The sequence below is a fragment of the Idiotropiscis lumnitzeri genome, chromosome 1, assembly GCF_059441095.1.
Source record: "Idiotropiscis lumnitzeri isolate Australia: NSW breed Sydney's pygmy pipehorse chromosome 1, RoL_Ilum_1.0, whole genome shotgun sequence".
NCBI classification, from domain to species: domain Eukaryota; kingdom Metazoa; phylum Chordata; class Actinopteri; order Syngnathiformes; family Syngnathidae; genus Idiotropiscis; species Idiotropiscis lumnitzeri.
In genome coordinates this window covers 7,640,626-7,660,105 of record NC_142391.1, presented here as the reverse complement: position 1 = coordinate 7,660,105, position 19,480 = coordinate 7,640,626, and the positions used below count along the sequence as shown (strand labels likewise).

Sequence of the window (19,480 nt, the reverse complement as noted above, 5' to 3'; positions counted from 1 at the left end):
TTATTTTGTCAAAGCTACATATTGGTTTTCTGTGACTATTTATCACAACTTTGTACTTTCCAAATTGCATGCCATTAAGAGTAGCCATGATTGAATTGCTAGGAATATGTGTTAGTTTTGGTCAGACACTGATGGGGGAGGCTTTAGTGAAGTGGGGCTATATTCACATGTCGCTAGCAGTTTTAACACGACACTCTGCCTTTAATTCAGTGATTCTTTTCCATACCACTAGAGGGAGCTAGCATACCACTAGCATACACACCTTGATAATCACTCCTCTTAGAATTTGGCAAGACTCGCCTTTTGGCGGGCATTTATTCAAGAGAAACTGAGATGTTAGTTGTGCAATTAGCAGCTACTACTCAGTGAACTTGGTGTTCGTCAGGAATTCGAAACCCATGCCTTGTTTTATCTTTCCTTCCATTCTCGTTTTTCTCTCCAATCTTCTTTCTTTCGCTTGGGATCTGGCCTGTATTCTGGTGCTTGGCCAGAGCACACCGGTTCGTTGGGTTCGACAAAGGCTGTAAGGCTTGTGAAGGCTGGAAAAAAAAAGAAGCAGGGCCTCTTTTCAAGGGGCTGCAAAGAAACTGAAGGAGGGTATTGTCGGGACTTTGCGAGACTGCATGACATCAGCCCCAAACAGGCATGATGTATGCAGACCGCATAATGCACCTTCATTTTATGGACAAAGGTATCCACACAAGACTCTTAATGGATGAATTCATCAATCAGTGGTTGGGCTTTAGCCAATTACAATTTCTCATCTTATAAAGGCATTTTAGACATATTTTTGAATTCCGTGGGAACAGTTTGGGAAAGCCGCTTGGAGGAAAGTCACCCAATCAAAGAATTGTGGGACTATTGAGCTTGAAATTGTTATTTACCAGTGAATGGCCAAAATGGCCGACTCTACGCCACACACATGACCCTACCGTGTGCAATGGCCATTTTTTATTGACACACAAAGCAAACAAAGTATGAAGGGGTTAGGGCTGGGCGATAAACCGAAAATTTACCGTTACCGAAATGTATTACAGTGACCGACATAATTTTGCCCTTGTCGGTAAATTCGGTGTCTAAAAAAAAAAGAAAAAGAAAAGTCTTTTCTGTCTGTGGCGATGTTCATGCCTCTTTAAGACGGCTACAGCGCATCTAGTCACGTGACTCATGAATGTAAACAGAAGACGCGTTCGTTGCTGGCGATTCAAATCCTAAAGCGGCTGACACGGCTGCAGACGAAGTAACGTTAGTAGAAATTGTTCCTGTCGCGCTTGTCCCGAAAAGAAATTGGACATCTGTCGTTTGGAAATGTTTTGGGTTCCATAAAGACGATGTTTAAGCAAAGAACATGAACTACAAAGTGCATCGTAAGCACCCGAAACAGCGCGCCCAACCTTTTCTTTTTCACCACCCACAACACAACCATGCTGTTGACTTGGAGCTTGTGCTAAATGTTCAAAGTGAGAAGCAAGGTTCAACAAATGACAACAGCCCATAACGGAAGGCGACACCATACGAGCGAACGTCTCGGTGGTGGACGCGATAGCCGAGCACATAGCTAAAGATAGAGCTCCTCTAGTTACAATGGAGCGCACAGGATTTAAACGCCTCATGAAAGTAGCCGACAAGAGGTACGAAAATATTTGTCGCAAACCGTACTTCCCGGTATGGACAACATCGGGACGGGAGCGGAGACATGTCAAGCATTTTGCATCCACATCCGACTTGTGGTCGAGTCGCAACATGGATCCCCGTTTGAGCCTGACTGTGCATTACATAGACGACAAGTGGCGACCGCGCACCAGCATACTCGAGACGGCACATTTTCCTGATCATGCACACTTGTTTATTTGGCATTGGCATTCCATTGACATTTTTTTCATTTTATTTAGCATTTTGTTTACAGGCGACTAGCTCCTTTGCACATGGCATTATTTATATTGTTTACAAGATACCTTGACACAAATCTAGGCTTTTGCAAATGGCATTACAGCATCTTGGCACAATCTATTTGCAGAAAAAGATTTTGTGAGAGGTACCCTTTTTCTCCTGTTCTTGTGACATTGTTCAAATCATGCAAAGCAGGCTATTTGGAATGTTTATACAAATGGTTTTTGTACTTTTATTTTTCACTGAAAGTAATGTGTACCAGTTGGTCAATAAAAACAGTTAATATGCATTTCCTGCATTTATTTTGATTTTGGTCCTCAGGGGGAATTTATCGTGCATTTATCGTTATCGAGGTAAAATTGCCCAATTTCCCGCGATATTGATTTGAGGTCATATCGCCCAGCCCTAGAAGGGGTTGTGTTACATGTGTTTTTAGTTGCAATTGGTTAGGCCTCACTTCCTTGAAAGTGAGCTCTAATGATAAATAAGAGTGTGAGTGTTTTGTGCGTTGTAATAAAGCGCGTTGCGGACATGAGGCGTGTTTGTGTTGGCCCACACATTAGGCGGTGTGTAAACATATACAAGGGCGCACATGCAGCGGTCTTCATTGCCAACTGGAGGACAAGCGGCACAAGAAGGAGTTTGTCCATTCATGTATGGACAGAGCATCAGTGTCAGGTTTTTTTTCTCTTTTTCAGTCAGGCGTGGTGTGTGATGGAAGGGTTCCATGACTTAAATGTTTGTTTGTTTTTTTTGTTTTTTTTTTGTGGAGTTTTTTGCGCAACTTGAAAAATCTTTGTATCGCTTACTTGATGAAAACCAAAACCTTGATGAAGTGCATTTTTTGGGGGTTGCAAAGGTAATCCTGATGTGTGTGTTAAATGCAATTTCCTGTCAATCCCTGACCTGAAATTGCTTTTTTTTTTTTTTTTTAAAACATTTTGTTTACTTCTAAACTATGTTAAAGGTAGTGGAGGAGTTTCAACATAGTTCCTCGACATTAACATATCACAAAATGCTAAGCCTTCAGTGAACTACTTACTTGAATAAATCCCCCTCGTAATGACATCATTTATGACACTACAGCTGGAGAAATAATATACAGAAAGACACTTACACACCACTGAGTGTTGGACGACCTAAAGATAAAGATAAAGATAAAGATGTCCTTTATTAGTCCCACAATGGGGAAATTTGACCTAGCTTCTCTTGAAAGGTTCGTCTTGAAAATGGCTTCGGAAGTGTATCTGCAATTAAATTTCCCCTAAAATTTTCCCTCCTTCGGCCTTTCTGGTTTAAAAAAAAAAGCAAAAAAATACTTTACATTTTCGAACCGTTGCCAATTACGACTACCGGGTGTGTTGATTCCGCATAGCGCTGACCCCTCACAAGTAAATATCCAATCACAAAATGCGTACATCACCTTCAGCGTAAGGCCAGCGAGACGGCTGACTGTAACCAACTTGTGATCTGATTGGGTATTGCAACTGTCTATCAACTCTGAAAGCCCATAGTCTTTGACAAATAGTGCCTGCTACTTGTATTGTGAAATCTGCCTGGCAACACGAGCTAGCTGAATTCTGATTGGATTAAGAACTCTCATTAAAAATACAACACTGGGATATAGTATGAAATGAATGTGAAGAATATGATCATGATTTCTTGATTATGTTAGGCCACCAAAGAAGGCCTTGACGGCCCACCACTGACAAAATGGCGGTGAAGCATTGTTCTTGTCGAAATGAAGCTCCTCAAATCAGTTCCTTGATACAGACATTGCAGGTGCCGAGGTAATACAACCACTGCTGACTTAAGAACAAATACAGTGAATTGGTCTTTTTTTAATCGAAAATAACAGATGATGGGTTCCCTAAAAAAAACATTTAACCACAAATATTGGTTGGTTGTATCATACTAAATTGCACAGCCCATTTGTGGTAAAGCAACAATACATAACCTTAATGTTGTTTTGTCTAAAAGTGACAAATGTTGTTTTATGGTTAAAACCCAAAAGGAGAGCTGCTAAACCTGACACCGTCCTCTCAATAAAGCAACCCAACTGCACAATGTTGAGTATCAGTACCTCCCCCAGGGCAAACGTCCTGTGTTTGAACACTGCCCAGCATGCAGGTGTTATGTTCTCCACACATCTGCATGACTTTGCTCTTTTTGGAATTTTCTTTCATTGCCTCAGATCAACTCTTGAGGTCACCAAGGTCAGACGAAGATGAAGATGATGAGGCGCCAAGATGGAAGAGGCGTTTCACCTCCAAGCGACTGATTACAGAGGTGTGCCTCGTTCATCTTCTCCAGCATCACACCTCGCTGGAGGTAAGATTATACACAACCATAAGATTGAAGACTCAATGTAAGATATATGAAAGACATAAGACTGAAAGATGAAAGTCCCAAGGTAAAAAAAAAGCAGTACCACTAAAATCAATAACTATATTTTTTGCACTATGAGTCGCGCCAGTCAAAAAATGCATCATGAGGAAGAAAAAAAAAATTCCCTAAGCCCTAATGATGGGTGATTACGGTGCATCACACTTTCTTTGCCTACTACTTCTTTTGCCTACATTTCTTCTTCTACTTTAGTTTCTTAGTTCACAAATACTATTTGTGCTTAACCGCCACCTTCTGACCACCGGTGGTAATGCACCAAAAGTATTTGCCAGCTGACAAAAGAAAGTAGAAAAATAAATGAAAGCGAAAGAAAAAGAATTGTAATCATAGCCTATGTGACATGCGTGATGCTAGTTTAGCATGTGGCAAAAAGGATTTCCGGCAGCAAAAGTTTTAATAAATGACCAGGATTCTAGCTTTGGCCACAATGAAACGTGGGCTTAAAGCACGGTAAGTAAATAGAAAAACTTTTCCAAAATGAGCCGACGTTTCGAATCCAACCAGAACTCGTTTGCTGCCATCCACACGATAAAGGAACGGGGATTTTGGATCCTAGTTCGAGCTCTATTTTTAATTGTTGCCCCTGTGTTTAAGTCGTAGGACCAGTCAAACTTAAAAAAAAAAAAAGTGTGACTTGTTGTCCGAAAAATGTGATAAGATAAAAGATAAGATAAAAAGCAACTAAATAATTTTTTTTTAATACAGTTTCACATCACGATATAATTGAAGACAGGTCCTCAACAAGGTTAGAAAGTTATTAAAACCAACTCTCAATACGATACAGTGGCCTTCTTCCCCAGTGCATCTCCAATTTGGTTTGTGTTGAGATATAGCTTGTGGTAGTTCATAATTTTGATGTTTAAAACTAGTCATCATTTTTATTTATCATCTTTTTAAACATAATGGAGTGCATTGACATGGTACCAACACAACCCTGTTACTCATATGATCAGCAAAACACATTTTCTTTTCAATCTAGGTTCTTGACGAGTTAGCATAGCAGCTAACGCAAGTAGCACGTACGCAAAACGCTAGCATTAGCATTGATTTGCCGACACGTGATTAGCGTAATGCTGAAGTTAAATTCACATGAAATGACACTTTTTTTTAGTTGTAAAGAATTTATCCATCAGTATTTGTGAAATATATTTTTCATGTGCGATACCATCTACCACACATCTATAAAGACAGATTTATTTGAAACTCTTGCTCCAAATTCACCATGGAAAACGCGCGCACACACGCGGTGTTGCAAAAGAGACCAGAAGAGGTGAAAATGAAAATGGGCTTGGAAACTTGCAGCGCCACAAAAACATTCCCACGTGACAAATGCCGTCGCTCCCTCCCCCTTCTCTCTTCTTCTTCCTCCTCCTTTCTCCTCCCTGCAGTCAGAGTGGCTCACAATAGCGTCCGAACGTGCACGGAACGCGCGCACACTCTCCTTTCAGATCGATCGAGGACACTTTTTGGACTCTTTCGCGCACTGCTCTCTGGCTTCCAATGGGAAATAATTGCTTGCTTCCGTGTATAATTTGCGTCGTTTTCCAGAACGCAGTGATTTGAATTTTGTTCCTTTTTGTTTTGGGGGAAACTTTCGAGGCAAACATGCCGGAGAGAATCAGCATTTCGGACTTCGTGGATCTGACCAATGAGGATCTATCGTCGCCGGCCACGTCCACCTTTCAGACCAAAATGAGCGACTGTCGGAGCACCGTGTCCGCGGTGGAGGAGGTGAGTGGCGGAGGGAGGGAGAGGTGTTTACCTGCGGCGTGAATGGTGTTTGACTTCCGTGCAACGCTCACCTTTAGACTAGCCTACTTATTGCTGACCTTATTTTCGCTCACAATCTACTCTGATATGCCGCACTGCACTTTTCCAATGTTATAAATTTGCACAGGTGTGCTACCAAACAATAAAAATCAAGTGTCAAAGCAATATTATGTATTTAACATTTATGTTAGAAAACTGAATTTAACGCAGGTGACAAAGTTGTCTATGAAGTTTCCAAATCTGTACGCTAAGGTTCAATGATGGACTTGTTGTCATTCAAATCGATGTTGATATGTTCAAAGTCATTCAAGACTAGAATTGTCTTTAAAGCTTTAATAATAATAATAATAATAATAATATTCCCTTTATTAGTCCCACAATGGGGAAATTCGAGATTCGAACCCAGGCCTCCTGGGTAGACTGGGTCCTGAACGCGGCGCCTTAGACCACTCGGCCATCCTAAAACAATGAACGTGTCTTTGATGTTCACATAGCCTGCATGTCAGTTTAATTCAAGGGAATTCTTTGCAAAAAGATGGCAGACATAATTGAGGACTCCAAATCAGGGGTATTAGCTCTTTTAAAATCAGCAAAAATCAATTTTTTAATTATTTTTTTTAAAAATGCATTTACACTGCATAAAACGCAGATACCTCCCCCCAAAGACCGTGAAATAATCTGCCAATTTGTGCAGATTTTTTTCTCTGTTGTAAAGTTAAGCAAATGCATAAGAACAAGGTTGTGTTAGGTGACCAAAAATAACTTTTTTTTTTTTTAATTGGCCAATTAAATTGCAATTTAATTCTGCCAAATATTGGCATCGGCCTCAAAAAAATATATCTCAATTGGGCCCTATTAGAAATGTTCTTCTCAGTCCAGGGTGTATCCAACCCCTTGGCCAAAGTTACCCGCAAACCATATGCATGTTAGGTTCATGAACGACTGTAAGGACCGTGTTCTTTGATTTTTACAAACACATATTGTAGGTTTATTACAAACAGACTGGTTTTTAAACATCTGTAATCAAGGATCAGAAATTGTCGTCACTGTTTCTAAACCGTTATGTTTGGTTCGTTAAAGACATCAAGTAAAGTCACGGCTGATTGAAAACGAGCCACTGTCTTTAGTGTTGCCAGAAAGATTCATTTTATGGTATTTGAGGACACAAAACAGTCAGTGTGTACAAGAACACATTGAAGATGCGGCGCATCTTTGATGTTAGTTTCATTGCGGGCTCTAAATTGACTTCAGCAACAAAAATATTTGTTCGCATAATCAGAGGCTAAAAATGTTTACAATTAATGTTATGTTCATCGAAGGCAAGTAAATTCAAGGCTTTTTGCAAACACTGTCTTTGATGTTGTCTAACAGATGAATTTCACGCGATCGTTCCACAGTCGGCCACTTTCCCCGATTTGTCATAGAAATCGTCACAAACATGGATGGACGTAGTATTTAAGCGTTTTAGCTTTAAGACTTGTTTTTTTATTTCTTTGTGTGTTAGTCTAAATGCTCTTCTTCCAAAGCTTGTCGGGGGAAAGAAGAGACGCAGGGAGGCTGCCGTGAACTTTGCCATAAAGCAAATAATCCTCACCAGTTAGCCCTTCCTGTCCTATCTTGTGCAAAACAAGGAGACAACTCTGAAAGATTCTGGGATGTCATTGCTGATGTGTCAGCAAGAACATCACAGCAGATGTTATTGGAACCCATATGAACATGATGGAATCTTTTTTTTTTTTTTTTCATCAGTGCAAAGCACTTTTTATGGCCATCAAAATAGCAGCTCAAGGGTACTGCAAGTTAAAGGCCCCGTCCTCCATATAGTGGGTATATTTAGTCTGGGACATGTTGATTAACGGTGAGGGGTGAACATGTGGACAAGATTTTGGTTTGTTGGGTTAGGCAATTCCTTCCCCCTCCATGTACACTCTGCAGCTTGCTTTTTACGTGATGACAAAAGTTATTCATTCCCATAAATATAACGTACGAAGATTGTCGCTGGCATTTCCAGCAGCTGCTCTCAAAAGGAGATATTTCTGTAATGTTGGAATAGAATACTGTCAAGTCTCGAAATAAGAAGTTCTGAAGAGCAATTTGTGAGGTAAAATTAGCACTTTGTGTCCTATTAAAATGCGTTGAATAGCAAAACTGCGGATTACCCACCGAGACAATAAAGTGGGAACACGACCAAGACAAACCGAAAAAGCTTCGCTGAGCACACGTCACGTGACGCGAGTAGTCGCAGATTGAGGGAAGCTGCGTGCTACTTGCGTAGAAGCAGCTAGCTGGCAACAGCTTCGGTTGGCTACTAGTGCGCCAAAACATGTTGCTGTTCATAATAAGTTGTTAATAATTTGAAAACTTGCTCCTCAAGGGAAGTCCATTGAGTTGCAAAACTGCTCCGCAAAGGAAAGAAAATATGTCAAGCCTTGTCAGTATAGCAAGTTTTCATAAGTGTGCAATTGTGCCCATAACATCCAGATCACATAGCAGTTGGCGATGAAATGTTACACCCACTTGCGCACTGGAGCTTTTCAATCCAGGTGCATGCAGGGTACACCTGACTTTTATCCCTTTTCAGTTACCTTGACTTATTCCAGTACTTCTCAATTATTTTCTGTTACGCCCCCCCGCCCCCTAGCTAGATGAAAACAATTCGCGCCACCACCCCCACCACCCACTCGCCGCTGCAACTACAAATAATATAATTTTTGTTGCAAAACAAACCTACACCGTAGAGTTAATGAGTTAATTATGATTAATGAGAGCGCCACTGCCAACTACTGGAGTGGAGGTGCAATTACACTTTATTGTAGTAAGGCAGAAAAAAAGCATGTTTCCCAGAGCCACATGCACCCCCCAGATGGCCGCGCCCCACTATTTGAGAAGCACTGACTTATTATAAACAAAAAAATAAGAGGAAAGGCCATCATATAAATAAAATATAAACCCAAAGTGTTTTAAGCTCATGTTTCGGCTTACTGTATTTCAAAAGACTTATGTCCGCTTTCCTCGCCACTTCCCTGGTGAGCTTTCCTCCCACGAGTTAATTTTCACATTGCATCATAGAAATAACCAGACAGGCTTGAATTAGTCCAGAAAGGCAGGAAAATTGCAGTAAGTGACGGCGCACACAAACGACAGTTACAGAGCGGCGTGCCCTTATTGTGTCTGCCCATGTGTATTTGAACCAAATTATTTTTTGCCACTGTGTTTATCGTCTGCCACCAACAGTGCCGCTTTAATCACTTTCCCATTCACTGAGTCACGTTTCACGCTCGAGCATCCATTCAGCCTTTTAATTAATGCCCCCACGCTTGAGTGTTGGTGGGGGGCGTGAAGAGATGGGAGTAAACTTGAGCAAAAGTGGGCGAGGGCGCGCAAATGGCACCACCTAACAACACACAGTCTCTGTTGGGTCTGAATTTCTGCCTCATTAAAACTGTTTCTGGTGACGTGTGGAGGCGGAGTAGCGCCTCGTGTCTGGTCCAGCGGAAAAGCGAGTCTGTGTGAGGTCGAGTAAACAAGGGCGAAGCGTGCTTGTTTAGGAAAAAAAAAAAAAACACAAGTCCTTACACATGGGGCATATAAAATCCGCCTAAGGTACCAACGCGGAATTAGAGGCCCGAGTATGAACACCTGAGACTCACAACCTTTTTGTGTTGAAAGCAACTGTCTGAAGTCATTATGAATTGGTTTCTGTCTTGAAGGGTGCACTCTTAAATATATATAAGTATGAACTTGTCTGTTTGATATATGGGTAATTTCATTCACGATATAGCTCTCCAATAAAAGGCCATTTGATTTGTATCTTTATATTCGAAAGTGGAACAATGTATCTTTGAAGTTAAAACCGATTTTCCGATTTGTTTTTTTTTTGTTACACCCATAGTAATATATATAATTAAATGTATGCATGTACACACATATATACAGTATTGATGAGTATACATGGTACATGTAAATATGTATGTATATCAATATTTATGTGTTATTGAACTTCATATACAGTATGTTGTGTATACATAAATGTATAAGCAGTGAAGCAAAACATGTGGAAAGACGATATAGTCACCTTTATTTGGTCAATGGATAGTTATATACATAATTTAATTATCTTTATTTTCTCCATTTTATTATTTGAGATTTATAATGTATGTATTTTATGAATAAAAACAGAAAATATGTCATAAAGAAACAAAAAGTATTGTACCGACATATATGTCAGGCCCTTAGTCCGACTTGAAATGAATCCCCCTCATAATACCGTCATTTATGACACCACGGCTGGACAAATAATATACAGACACACACTTACAGAGTATTGAGTGTGTGTTGGACGACATAACTTCTCTGGAAAGGTCCGTCTTGAAAATGGCCTGCAATTCAATCCACACTTTTCCCTCCTTCTGCCCCCTCACGTGTGAGTAATCAATCACAAAATGCGTTCATCACCTTCAGCGTATGGCCAGCGAGAAGGCTCACTGTAGCCAACTTTTGATCTGATTGGCTATCGCAACTGTCTATCAACCCTGAAAGCTCATTGACTGATAGAACAGATGCCCGCACAATTGTATCTGAATCCTCGGACAAATAGTGCGTGCTCCTGGTTTTGTGAAAATCTGCCTGGCAACACAAGCTTGCTGAATTCTGATTGGATAAAAACTCTCAACTAAAAATACAACACTAGGATGTAATATGACATGAATGTGAAGAATATGATCAGGATTTCTTGATTATGATAGGCCAACAGAGAAGGCCTTGACCGCCCACCACTGTTATAATCGGATATAAAATTACAAGTATCGGGGTATAATTTTTCTCCTATATCACTCCCTTCTGGACCTAATATTGTACCCGATATTGTGGCGTGGAAGTCATCATTTTGATCTGTACTTCCTAATGGGTTGCCTTGAGGATGGCAAACTCATGTCCCATTGTTGTTTTGTTTCCACAGTCTCTGGAGACGGACCACACGACTCTTCAAAAGATGAAGAAGATGATCAAAGCCATCTACAACTCTGGAATCAGTGAGTGTGCCTTGTTCAAAGTTCGCCGCCTCTTGCTTGCGCGTTTAATGTCGTCACACCGTTAAGCGCCGGCCAGACTCTGCTCGCGTGTCGTGTGTCATTTGTTGATGTTGACATTGGACTTATCATCGCTGCTGACTGAGAAGCAGAAAAGTTCATTCACAAGCCGTCTGAGGCGTTTTGATTAGTAGGTGGGAGACAGGAAATTAAAAGTTTGACGTCATTTTGTGAAATTGTGGCAGATTGGCAATGTCAGCACTCACTTGCAAAACTGCGCATTGTGGTCAGTTTTGACCCTTGCCAAGTATATCTTCAGAATAATTGTCTATATTCAATGTGTTTTTTCTCTTTTCAAAATAAACTTTAAGAGAAAGATGCTTAAGTCTTAAAAAAATGCTTCTGAGAAATGCTTGTGGATAGTCTCATTCTTATTTCTGAGGAATGGGAATGAATTTTCGTAGGTACTTGTTTTTACAGTTCCAGATGTCAAGTCAAGGTTGTGGCAAGGCATCATCTGACCTCTGCATGACTTCTGTTCCTGATGTTTAGTATGGCATGTATGATCACTCTTCTGCTTTTTTTCTTATTTTTTATTTTTTTTTTAACACTTTCACTGTTTCATGACCCTTCAAAGACCAATTGTTCCAAAGCCAATAACTAACTCCCCTGAGAACGCAGGCCCCTCTTTTACCATTTCAAGAATCCGGCATGACCCTTGATGACCTTGGTTACCATTAGTCTCAAACTTGAGTCTTAAACCGGACAATGATTTTAAATTGTAATTTCTTCATCTTAGGTAGCTAGCTACGAAAAATATCTCCACCTCAACAGCACTGTGAAACATTTTTTTCGTGACTTGATCACACTTCAGATGGATTACTGTAATGGACTTTATTTGGGATTTAGCCCGTCCTCCATCATGTGTCTCCAGTTGGTCCAAAATGCTGCTGCTCACCTCTTGACTGCTCCTTGTAAGAGGGAGCACATAACTTCTACTCTGGCCTCCCTTCACTGGCTCCCTCTACATTTTAGAGTTCTTTTTAAGATTCTCTTATTTATTTTTAAATCTTGAAATGGTCTGACCCCATCTTACCTCTCAGAGCGCCGTCACACTTCCGCACCTTCCCGGTGCCTCAGGTCTGCGGACCAGACAGGGGTACTGAGGACTTGTTAAATATTAGGCAAGCCCCCTCGCTTTGCCTCGCCCCCATCTTTAAAACTGATCTTAAAAAGATTTTTTTATTTGACTTTTGACTCAGCGAAGACTTTTTTTTTGGTTTATTGATTTTGTGCTTTTTGCTGTCGTCATTGTTTGTTTTATTCTACTGCACTTTGATTATAGTGATGGTTGTTTTAAAGTGCCTTACAGAACTGAATACAGTTGAGATGAGTAATAACCCATGTTGTTATTAATAACCCATTGATAAACCCAGGAACGGTATCTTTGCTGCATGTTGTGCAGTATGAATGAATGTGTTTACATGCGTCGGGAGGCCAACGTGCAAATGGGATGTGATGCCGTCAGCAGTGAGTCGTTTTTTGCCTGCATGTGTGCGTGTCATTGAGAAACATGGACCCGCTCTGAGGAAGCGTATGCTTGACATTCCTCTAAACTTCCCATTCCCACCCAAAAGTGAGTGAGTCACATATCTGCTGCCCAGAATTTAGGCAAGCAAACGACATAAATTGTAGATGGAGAGGGTTGATCGTAAGTGCCCGCCTTCAACTATTATGTTGTTTCACTCTTTAATCACTCCCGATGGCAATCATACATCAACAGTATGAGTCACTTCGCCCCCTCGTCACCCCCCATGTTAACTGACCTGGCTCACATGTGAAAAACACGCATATATACGCCATCTTGTATTCCCTTCCTGTTTGCAAAATTTGAGTTTTTATTTGTTTCTACAATTGTATGGCAGGCCATGCTCACCGATACAACAGGAGTAGTGTGGCAATGTAATGTTATAAATAATAGCTGTTAAATTAATGACAATTTTAAATGTCAAATGTTACATTTTGGAGCATTTAAATAGTTTTGTAAAAATTTGAGAAAAAAAACAAGTCATGTTTTTTACATTTTTATTAATTGAACATTTACATTGAATATTAATTTAAACTTGACAAAATTAGGTTAATTAAATCTAACATTTATTCAATGTAATTTATGTAAAAAATGTTTATTAATTTAAAGTAATGAAAAAAACAATTTAAAAGTGCATTTCAGTTCAAATTTAGGTTTTAGTTAAATTGTCAGTAATTTCTGTTAATTTAAATTTGAATTTTAATTAAATTAGATATTAATTAAAGAAGCCTGCCAGTATGCAAACGAAAACCTCAATTATAGATTTTAGTGCTGAAACAGATTTCGGTTGTTTTTTTTCAAAAATTTTTAAAACATTTTTATTTATTTATTTATTTTTTTTCAAACAACTCGCATAGATTGTTCATGTGTAATGTTGTGACCAATGATAGGTTTGGTAAGTTACAGCAACATGCCAGCAAATAACCCCCACAGCTCCAAAAAACACTTCTGAATATAATTGGCTGCAAACCTCAAGTAGAAAGTAACCCTCAATTCCCACAAATCCCCCCCTACTCCAATCTTCAAAGCTATCCCGACATGTCCTTTTCCAGCACATCATATATGGTTAATTTGATTATCCCATGCGACCACTTTTTATGGCATTGACGCAACTAGCAAAATGTGGAGGGGGCTCAAGTGAGATCCTCCCAAATATTTTGTGGTCTGATGACAAAACCGTTGTAATTAAATGCAGGCTGTTGAGTTTTTCTTCAACGACATGTTGGCATCTGTGTCGTGTTTAAGCGCCTGCCATTGTTTTTGTGCTGTTTTTTTTTTCTTTGTGTGTGATTTTTTTTTTTATTAGAAATGTTCTAATAAAAACAAAACAAACTTGGGCAAGAAAAAAAACTGACTCTGTCGCTTTGGTGTCAAGTCAGTTGTGAATAAAGACATTTCAAGTTATGGAATGTCTCAACCAGAACCCGGACCTAAATCCAATTGAAAACCAATGGGGTGATCAGATACATCTGGAGCTCCACCTTTTATTTTTCATTTTTTCATATGACTTATTTCGCTAAATACATTTAACGCAAAATGTTTTTTACTAACTTTTTTCACTGTAAAATGTAATTAAGGTCAATTAAACCTTTCACGTCTGATTTTTAAACGTTAGATTTGAATTACGCTTTTTCACACAATAATTTAAAATACCATAAAAAGTAGCCTTACTCAAATATTTTATTAATTAAAATTTTTCGTTGAAAATTAATTTAAATTCAATAAAATTTTAATAAAAGTCATACATGGGCCACATATTTTGCCATTTACAAAATGCAAATATTTATGTTCACAAACTAATTGAAATGATAAAATTAGAAAAACATAATCCCAAAGTATTATTAATTAAAAGCATTTTTTATTTTTATTTCAATGTCTATGTTTAAAATAGAAAAACTTAATAGAAGCTTGTAACTCAAAGCACTTGTATTTCAAATCCGCTTTCCCCAATGAAATTAATGGAAATAACCATAACCTGCTTCCAAAATTTGTGTTGTGTGTGTCTGTTTCTATTGCTCCAAGTGAAAGCATAAAATTGACTAAAATTAAGACATCTGAATGTTCACATTTCCCCATCAGGTTTGTTTTAATAATGATTCATCATGGTCTCATCAGAAAAAAAACCTTTCACTTTCTACAGATCATCCACTTCCCTTGATGAACTCCAGACCCTTTCTCGCTGCCTTGAGTTCTACAGCGGGACAACTAATGGAACCCACATGCTGCTTCAAATGACACCATATTCATTTTTTTTGCAGCTCACATGGAAGCCAAGGAGCAGTACACGGAGGTCCTGGAGAAGCTAGGCAGCAGCCAGCTGAGTCAGGACAACAACGAAGTCTCCACGGGCTTCCTCAACCTGGCCGTGTTTACCCGAGAAGTCACGGCTCTGCTCAAAAATCTGGTGAGGAAAGCGTGGAGGGAGGGCTGAGGGGTCTTAAATATGACTCCAGTGAAGGGAAATGAGGTTAGCTTGACACTTGAGAAGAAATGAATCACTTCGATAACATGTTGGCTGTGGAGCTGCAGGTTGTTGGACATTAAAGCCGCTTTGACTAACATAGTCATTAGTCCCTTACTCAAATTTAAGTGTGTGCGTGCGTGTGCAAGTCTGTGTGCGAGAGAGCAGCATAGGGAAGCCTCCCACTGATAGTTTCCATGGAGATTTTAATTAAGAACAGAACTCGGCGAGTGATTCAACACAGATGAGCGCACTTTATCACACACACTCTCTTGTTCATGTACAGTATGTCAGTCGCAGCCTCGTGGGGAAATGAATGGAAAGGTTTAAACAGGTTTGTTTGTTTCCAGCCATTCTCTTCTTATGTCAACTTGCTGGCTAAAGAATTTTGTTGAATGACTTCCAAAAACGGTCCCAATAGCGCACTGGGTTGTATCACGGCATTCTAATTGAAAATTTTGGTTATGAATGGATTTGTTTACTGGTTTTCTTGCATTTCCTTGTGTAAAAAGCACTGCTGCATGTAAATAATAATTATTCTTTTAAAAGGGGCAGTCAAATCAAAACCTATCTTGAGAGTAATGTTTTATGCAATTCCACTAGTCTATTTTTTTTTATAACTATTGCATTTGTGGCATATGAATTAAGCAGACAAATCATCCATCTCAGGGGGTGTCCATTTTGTCTTGTACTGCTACTTGTCAGCAATTAAAAATGACATCGCCATGTCGAATGGATTAGGTTGCCAATGTCACCTGCTTTTGGAGTTTGGTCATGTGACTCTTGAGCATATTTCACAAACTATTTATGAATCAGAGTGCCATGTTTAGGCTATTGATGGATCAGATCATTGAACATAGAATTGTAATGAAAAAAAAACTTGAATTCCCCTTTAAAATATGTTGTTGTATTGCATTTTAACGTCAATTTCTGTTGGCATTTGGTGTCAGTTTGAGACAAAATGGAAGCCCTTCAAGATGGATTAAAATGTGTGGCTTTTCCTTGAGTCCACAAATTTGATATTAATATTATTACCACGTCTTATCGCACATAAAACGTAACATAATTGTAAAGAAAAGTGACTTCTGCTTTGGTTAAAAAAAAAAAAAAAAAAAAAGAAATTACTGGTAGCTCATCCATAAAAAAAAAAAAATTGGGGCCATTTGGAACGTTCTGGAATCTTGCTTTAATTTTTCTAATAGCTTGACCTCTTATGAACCTCTTTGGAACACACACACACACAGAAAGTTGAAAACCTGATATATCGTGCTGACACATTCCAGGTGCAGAACCTCAACAACATCATGGCCTTCCCTTTGGAAAATGTGCTGAAATCAGAGCTGCGCGACAGCAGATTGGTGAGTGAACTTGAGAAGACTCCATCGTGTTTCCGCCAAAATCAGTGAGTGATTTTAATAACAAAAAGGGGAACAAATGTCATCAAGCGGCTACAATAAAAATGTATCGAACATGATTAATCACATTTTCCATGTTAATTTTACGTTATTTAAATCAAAAGTGCTTTGAAATTACATTTGCACCAATGTAAATGAGCTAATCTTGCGTAAAAATGAATTGATTTGATATGAATTTGACCATATATGGATATAGGTGGTTTATACCAGTGGTTCACAAGTCCATAATTTTGCGGACCGCCTACTGGGCAGTGAGGGTAGGTGCGCGCCACATTTGTGCAGAACGAGCGTCGTACGTGGTCTGTTTTTTTACTCATTTTCTTGCGACTGAGACAATTAGCAAGAGTCCATCATAGATGCATGTAATGAATAGAGACAGGTGACTTTTCAAAATATTTTTTAGCATCGGATAATAAATAAACCTTTCATCTGTGTGGCTCGATCCAAAGTGGGGGCCGCGGCCCAGTGGTTGAAGACCACTGGTTTCTAGCGGCCAACTCCGATATGCCAAAATATTCTCCCGATGAAGATAATCATTCAGACCGAAAGTCTAAACCCAAACCCTCAACAAACTTGAGTATTTGGTTGTGTATTTCCCTATTATCGCCAGTCATAAAACCGTTTATAAAAAAAAAAATGGAAAAAAAATAATGTTCCAAACAGATATAACCTGCTTATTGTGTGACTGTAAGATTTACCATGACAATAGACAAGCAAAAGAGTGAGCTCATACTCGTCGTGTATGCTACTGTCACTGTGTATTATTCACACGGCGGAAGGAAGCCGGTTTAGCCAGATAGGAGATGACTTAAGTGTTAGCTGAATTACAATGACAGTCTGTGAAGATTTTTTTTTTAAATGTATTATTAAAGTTGTCCTCTCTCTTGTGTTTTCCTCAGGAGCTGAAGAAACAGATGGAGAGGAGCTGGAAGGAGTATGACTTAAAAATGTAACTATTGTAATGTTGTAGCCCTCGTTCTCTTAAGACGAGTTTCCCTTAGAAATTCCTCACACCTAACAAAACATATCTTCTATTGTCAGGACATTGACCCATACTGCACATGAACTGATAATAAAATACATAAAGTAACAACAAATTTGTATTTAATAAGTTAGTTGCATTCTTTAGCTTAGTTGACTGAGCTTGCTAGCCGCGTAGATAGTAACTAGGCTTACTTAGTAGCATAACTTTAGCAATTTTTGTTCATGAGCCTAACAACAACATAGGCAAGGCAAGACAATTATGGGAAAAATAATAACGACAATTATTTTGATACTGAAATCCCGATGACTAAACATGATTTGTTATATTTATTCAACTACAAAAATTCAACTTTACAAATATCATAGCTTATAAGACCAACCAGAAAATAAAGTAGACTTGACTAAGATACTAAAATAATAGCAATAAAAAACAATATTTGATAAAATAAATAAATAATAATAATTACTGTTCCTGCTATGCGCATCTTAGTCTCTTAGGGGCTAAAGAGTAGTGATGGGGAAAATGAAGCTTCAAATTTGCTTCATGAACCAGTTGTTGGATTTCTAAGTCCTGTAGATGGCATTGTTGGTTTAAATAAAGGATTTTAAAAAATGTCGAGACAATGTGCTTTCAGCCCAATGTTGAACAGAGAGTGCCATCTACTGGTGTCCAAAAATATTACAACTGGTTCATGAAGCAGATTTGAAGCTTCATTTACCCATCACTACTAAAGAGTCAAGATTGAACTTTTTTTTTTTTTTAAATATATTTTTTTCACAGATAAGGAAGAATGTATGCCAGCGAATCGGGTTATTGTAGCTGTTTGTATGTGTTACTATAGCATTTGTGAATTAATATTCGTTATTTGAAGGCAAACCCATCCCGTTACTGCTAATGCAAATTTTTGCTAGCCCGCCAATGCTTGCTAGCAATAAGCTGGCAATGTGTCAGATTATAAATAGAAATGTGCAATATATATAATTATTTCTGTTGTTTCTTGAGCTTTATCCATGAAAGAACCAACAGCATTATTTTTAATATGATACACGTACATTGTTTCTATTAAAATTTCCCTTTCACCCCTCTTTGCTTACTAAAATTTATCCTTTGAGTCGATGTCTTATCTTCGTTTTACTTGTCTACAACAGAGCAAAGCTGGAGAAGGAGCGCAAGGAAAAGAACAGGCAGCTCATCAGGACAGAGGGATCGGACGGAGGGGAGGATATGGAGAGGGAGAGGCGGACCTTCCAGCTGCAGATGTGCGAGGTGCGTCGCCAGCACAAACAACACCTTGCACATACCTGAAGTGGTCTTGACCCACATCGACATGGGTGGTCTTGTTTTACTTCTAAAACGCTTCCAAATGAGGCTTCCAACTTGTTTCATCGGGAAAATATGTGGGGGGTGGTCCGGCCGGGGGGGGAGTCAGCCTGGGTTCCAGTTTGCTGAATTATTGTCATCCATTCAAAAGAGTGTTTCGCTGTTTTATGATGCACATGAATGCTGAGTGAATACTTGCACAGTGCACAGCTGGACCTGAGCATGCAGTATCCAGTGTGTCCAAATGTCCGGAAGACCAACAGCGGAGGCTAAAAGAACAAACCTCAGAAATCATCGTGAAATTCAAATCAGAAAAGAAAATCACTCACCAACGCAACACAATGACGTCATCGCTTGCAACCAGAATGAAGACATTCATAATCGTCCGTTTGATCTGAACATCTCATCAGATTTCTGTGGTTTGGGACATGATAAACGTGTAATTATGACTCAGATTGTCACCAAACACAAAATACCTGTACCCTCATGCTTTTGTATTTTTCCAGTACCTCTTGAAGATCCAGGAGCTGAAGGTCCGTCAAGGCCCGGATCTTCTCCAGAGCCTCATAAAGTTCTTCCAGGCCCAGCTCAGGTCAGCCATTTTCTCTGTCTTGCGTA

General features: G+C 39.2%; 1 protein-coding gene across 2 annotated transcripts in view; it reads left to right on the top strand.

Annotated features, from left to right (window-relative positions):
• Positions 1-5,684: 5,684 nt before the first annotated feature.
• asap3 (ArfGAP with SH3 domain, ankyrin repeat and PH domain 3) overlaps positions 5,685-19,480 on the top strand; it is a 29,987-nt gene continuing 16,191 nt past the window's right edge. For both annotated transcript variants that reach the window (XM_088314220.1, XM_088314219.1), the window contains exons 1-7: positions 5,685-6,027; positions 11,024-11,096; positions 14,940-15,085; positions 16,426-16,500; positions 17,457-17,506; positions 18,691-18,808; positions 19,369-19,454. In XM_088314220.1, the coding sequence (XP_088170346.1) occupies positions 5,902-6,027; positions 11,024-11,096; positions 14,940-15,085; positions 16,426-16,500; positions 17,457-17,506; positions 18,691-18,808; positions 19,369-19,454 (674 nt within the window). In that variant the 5' untranslated portion in view covers positions 5,685-5,901. The remainder of the gene's footprint in view (positions 6,028-11,023; positions 11,097-14,939; positions 15,086-16,425; positions 16,501-17,456; positions 17,507-18,690; positions 18,809-19,368; positions 19,455-19,480) is intronic.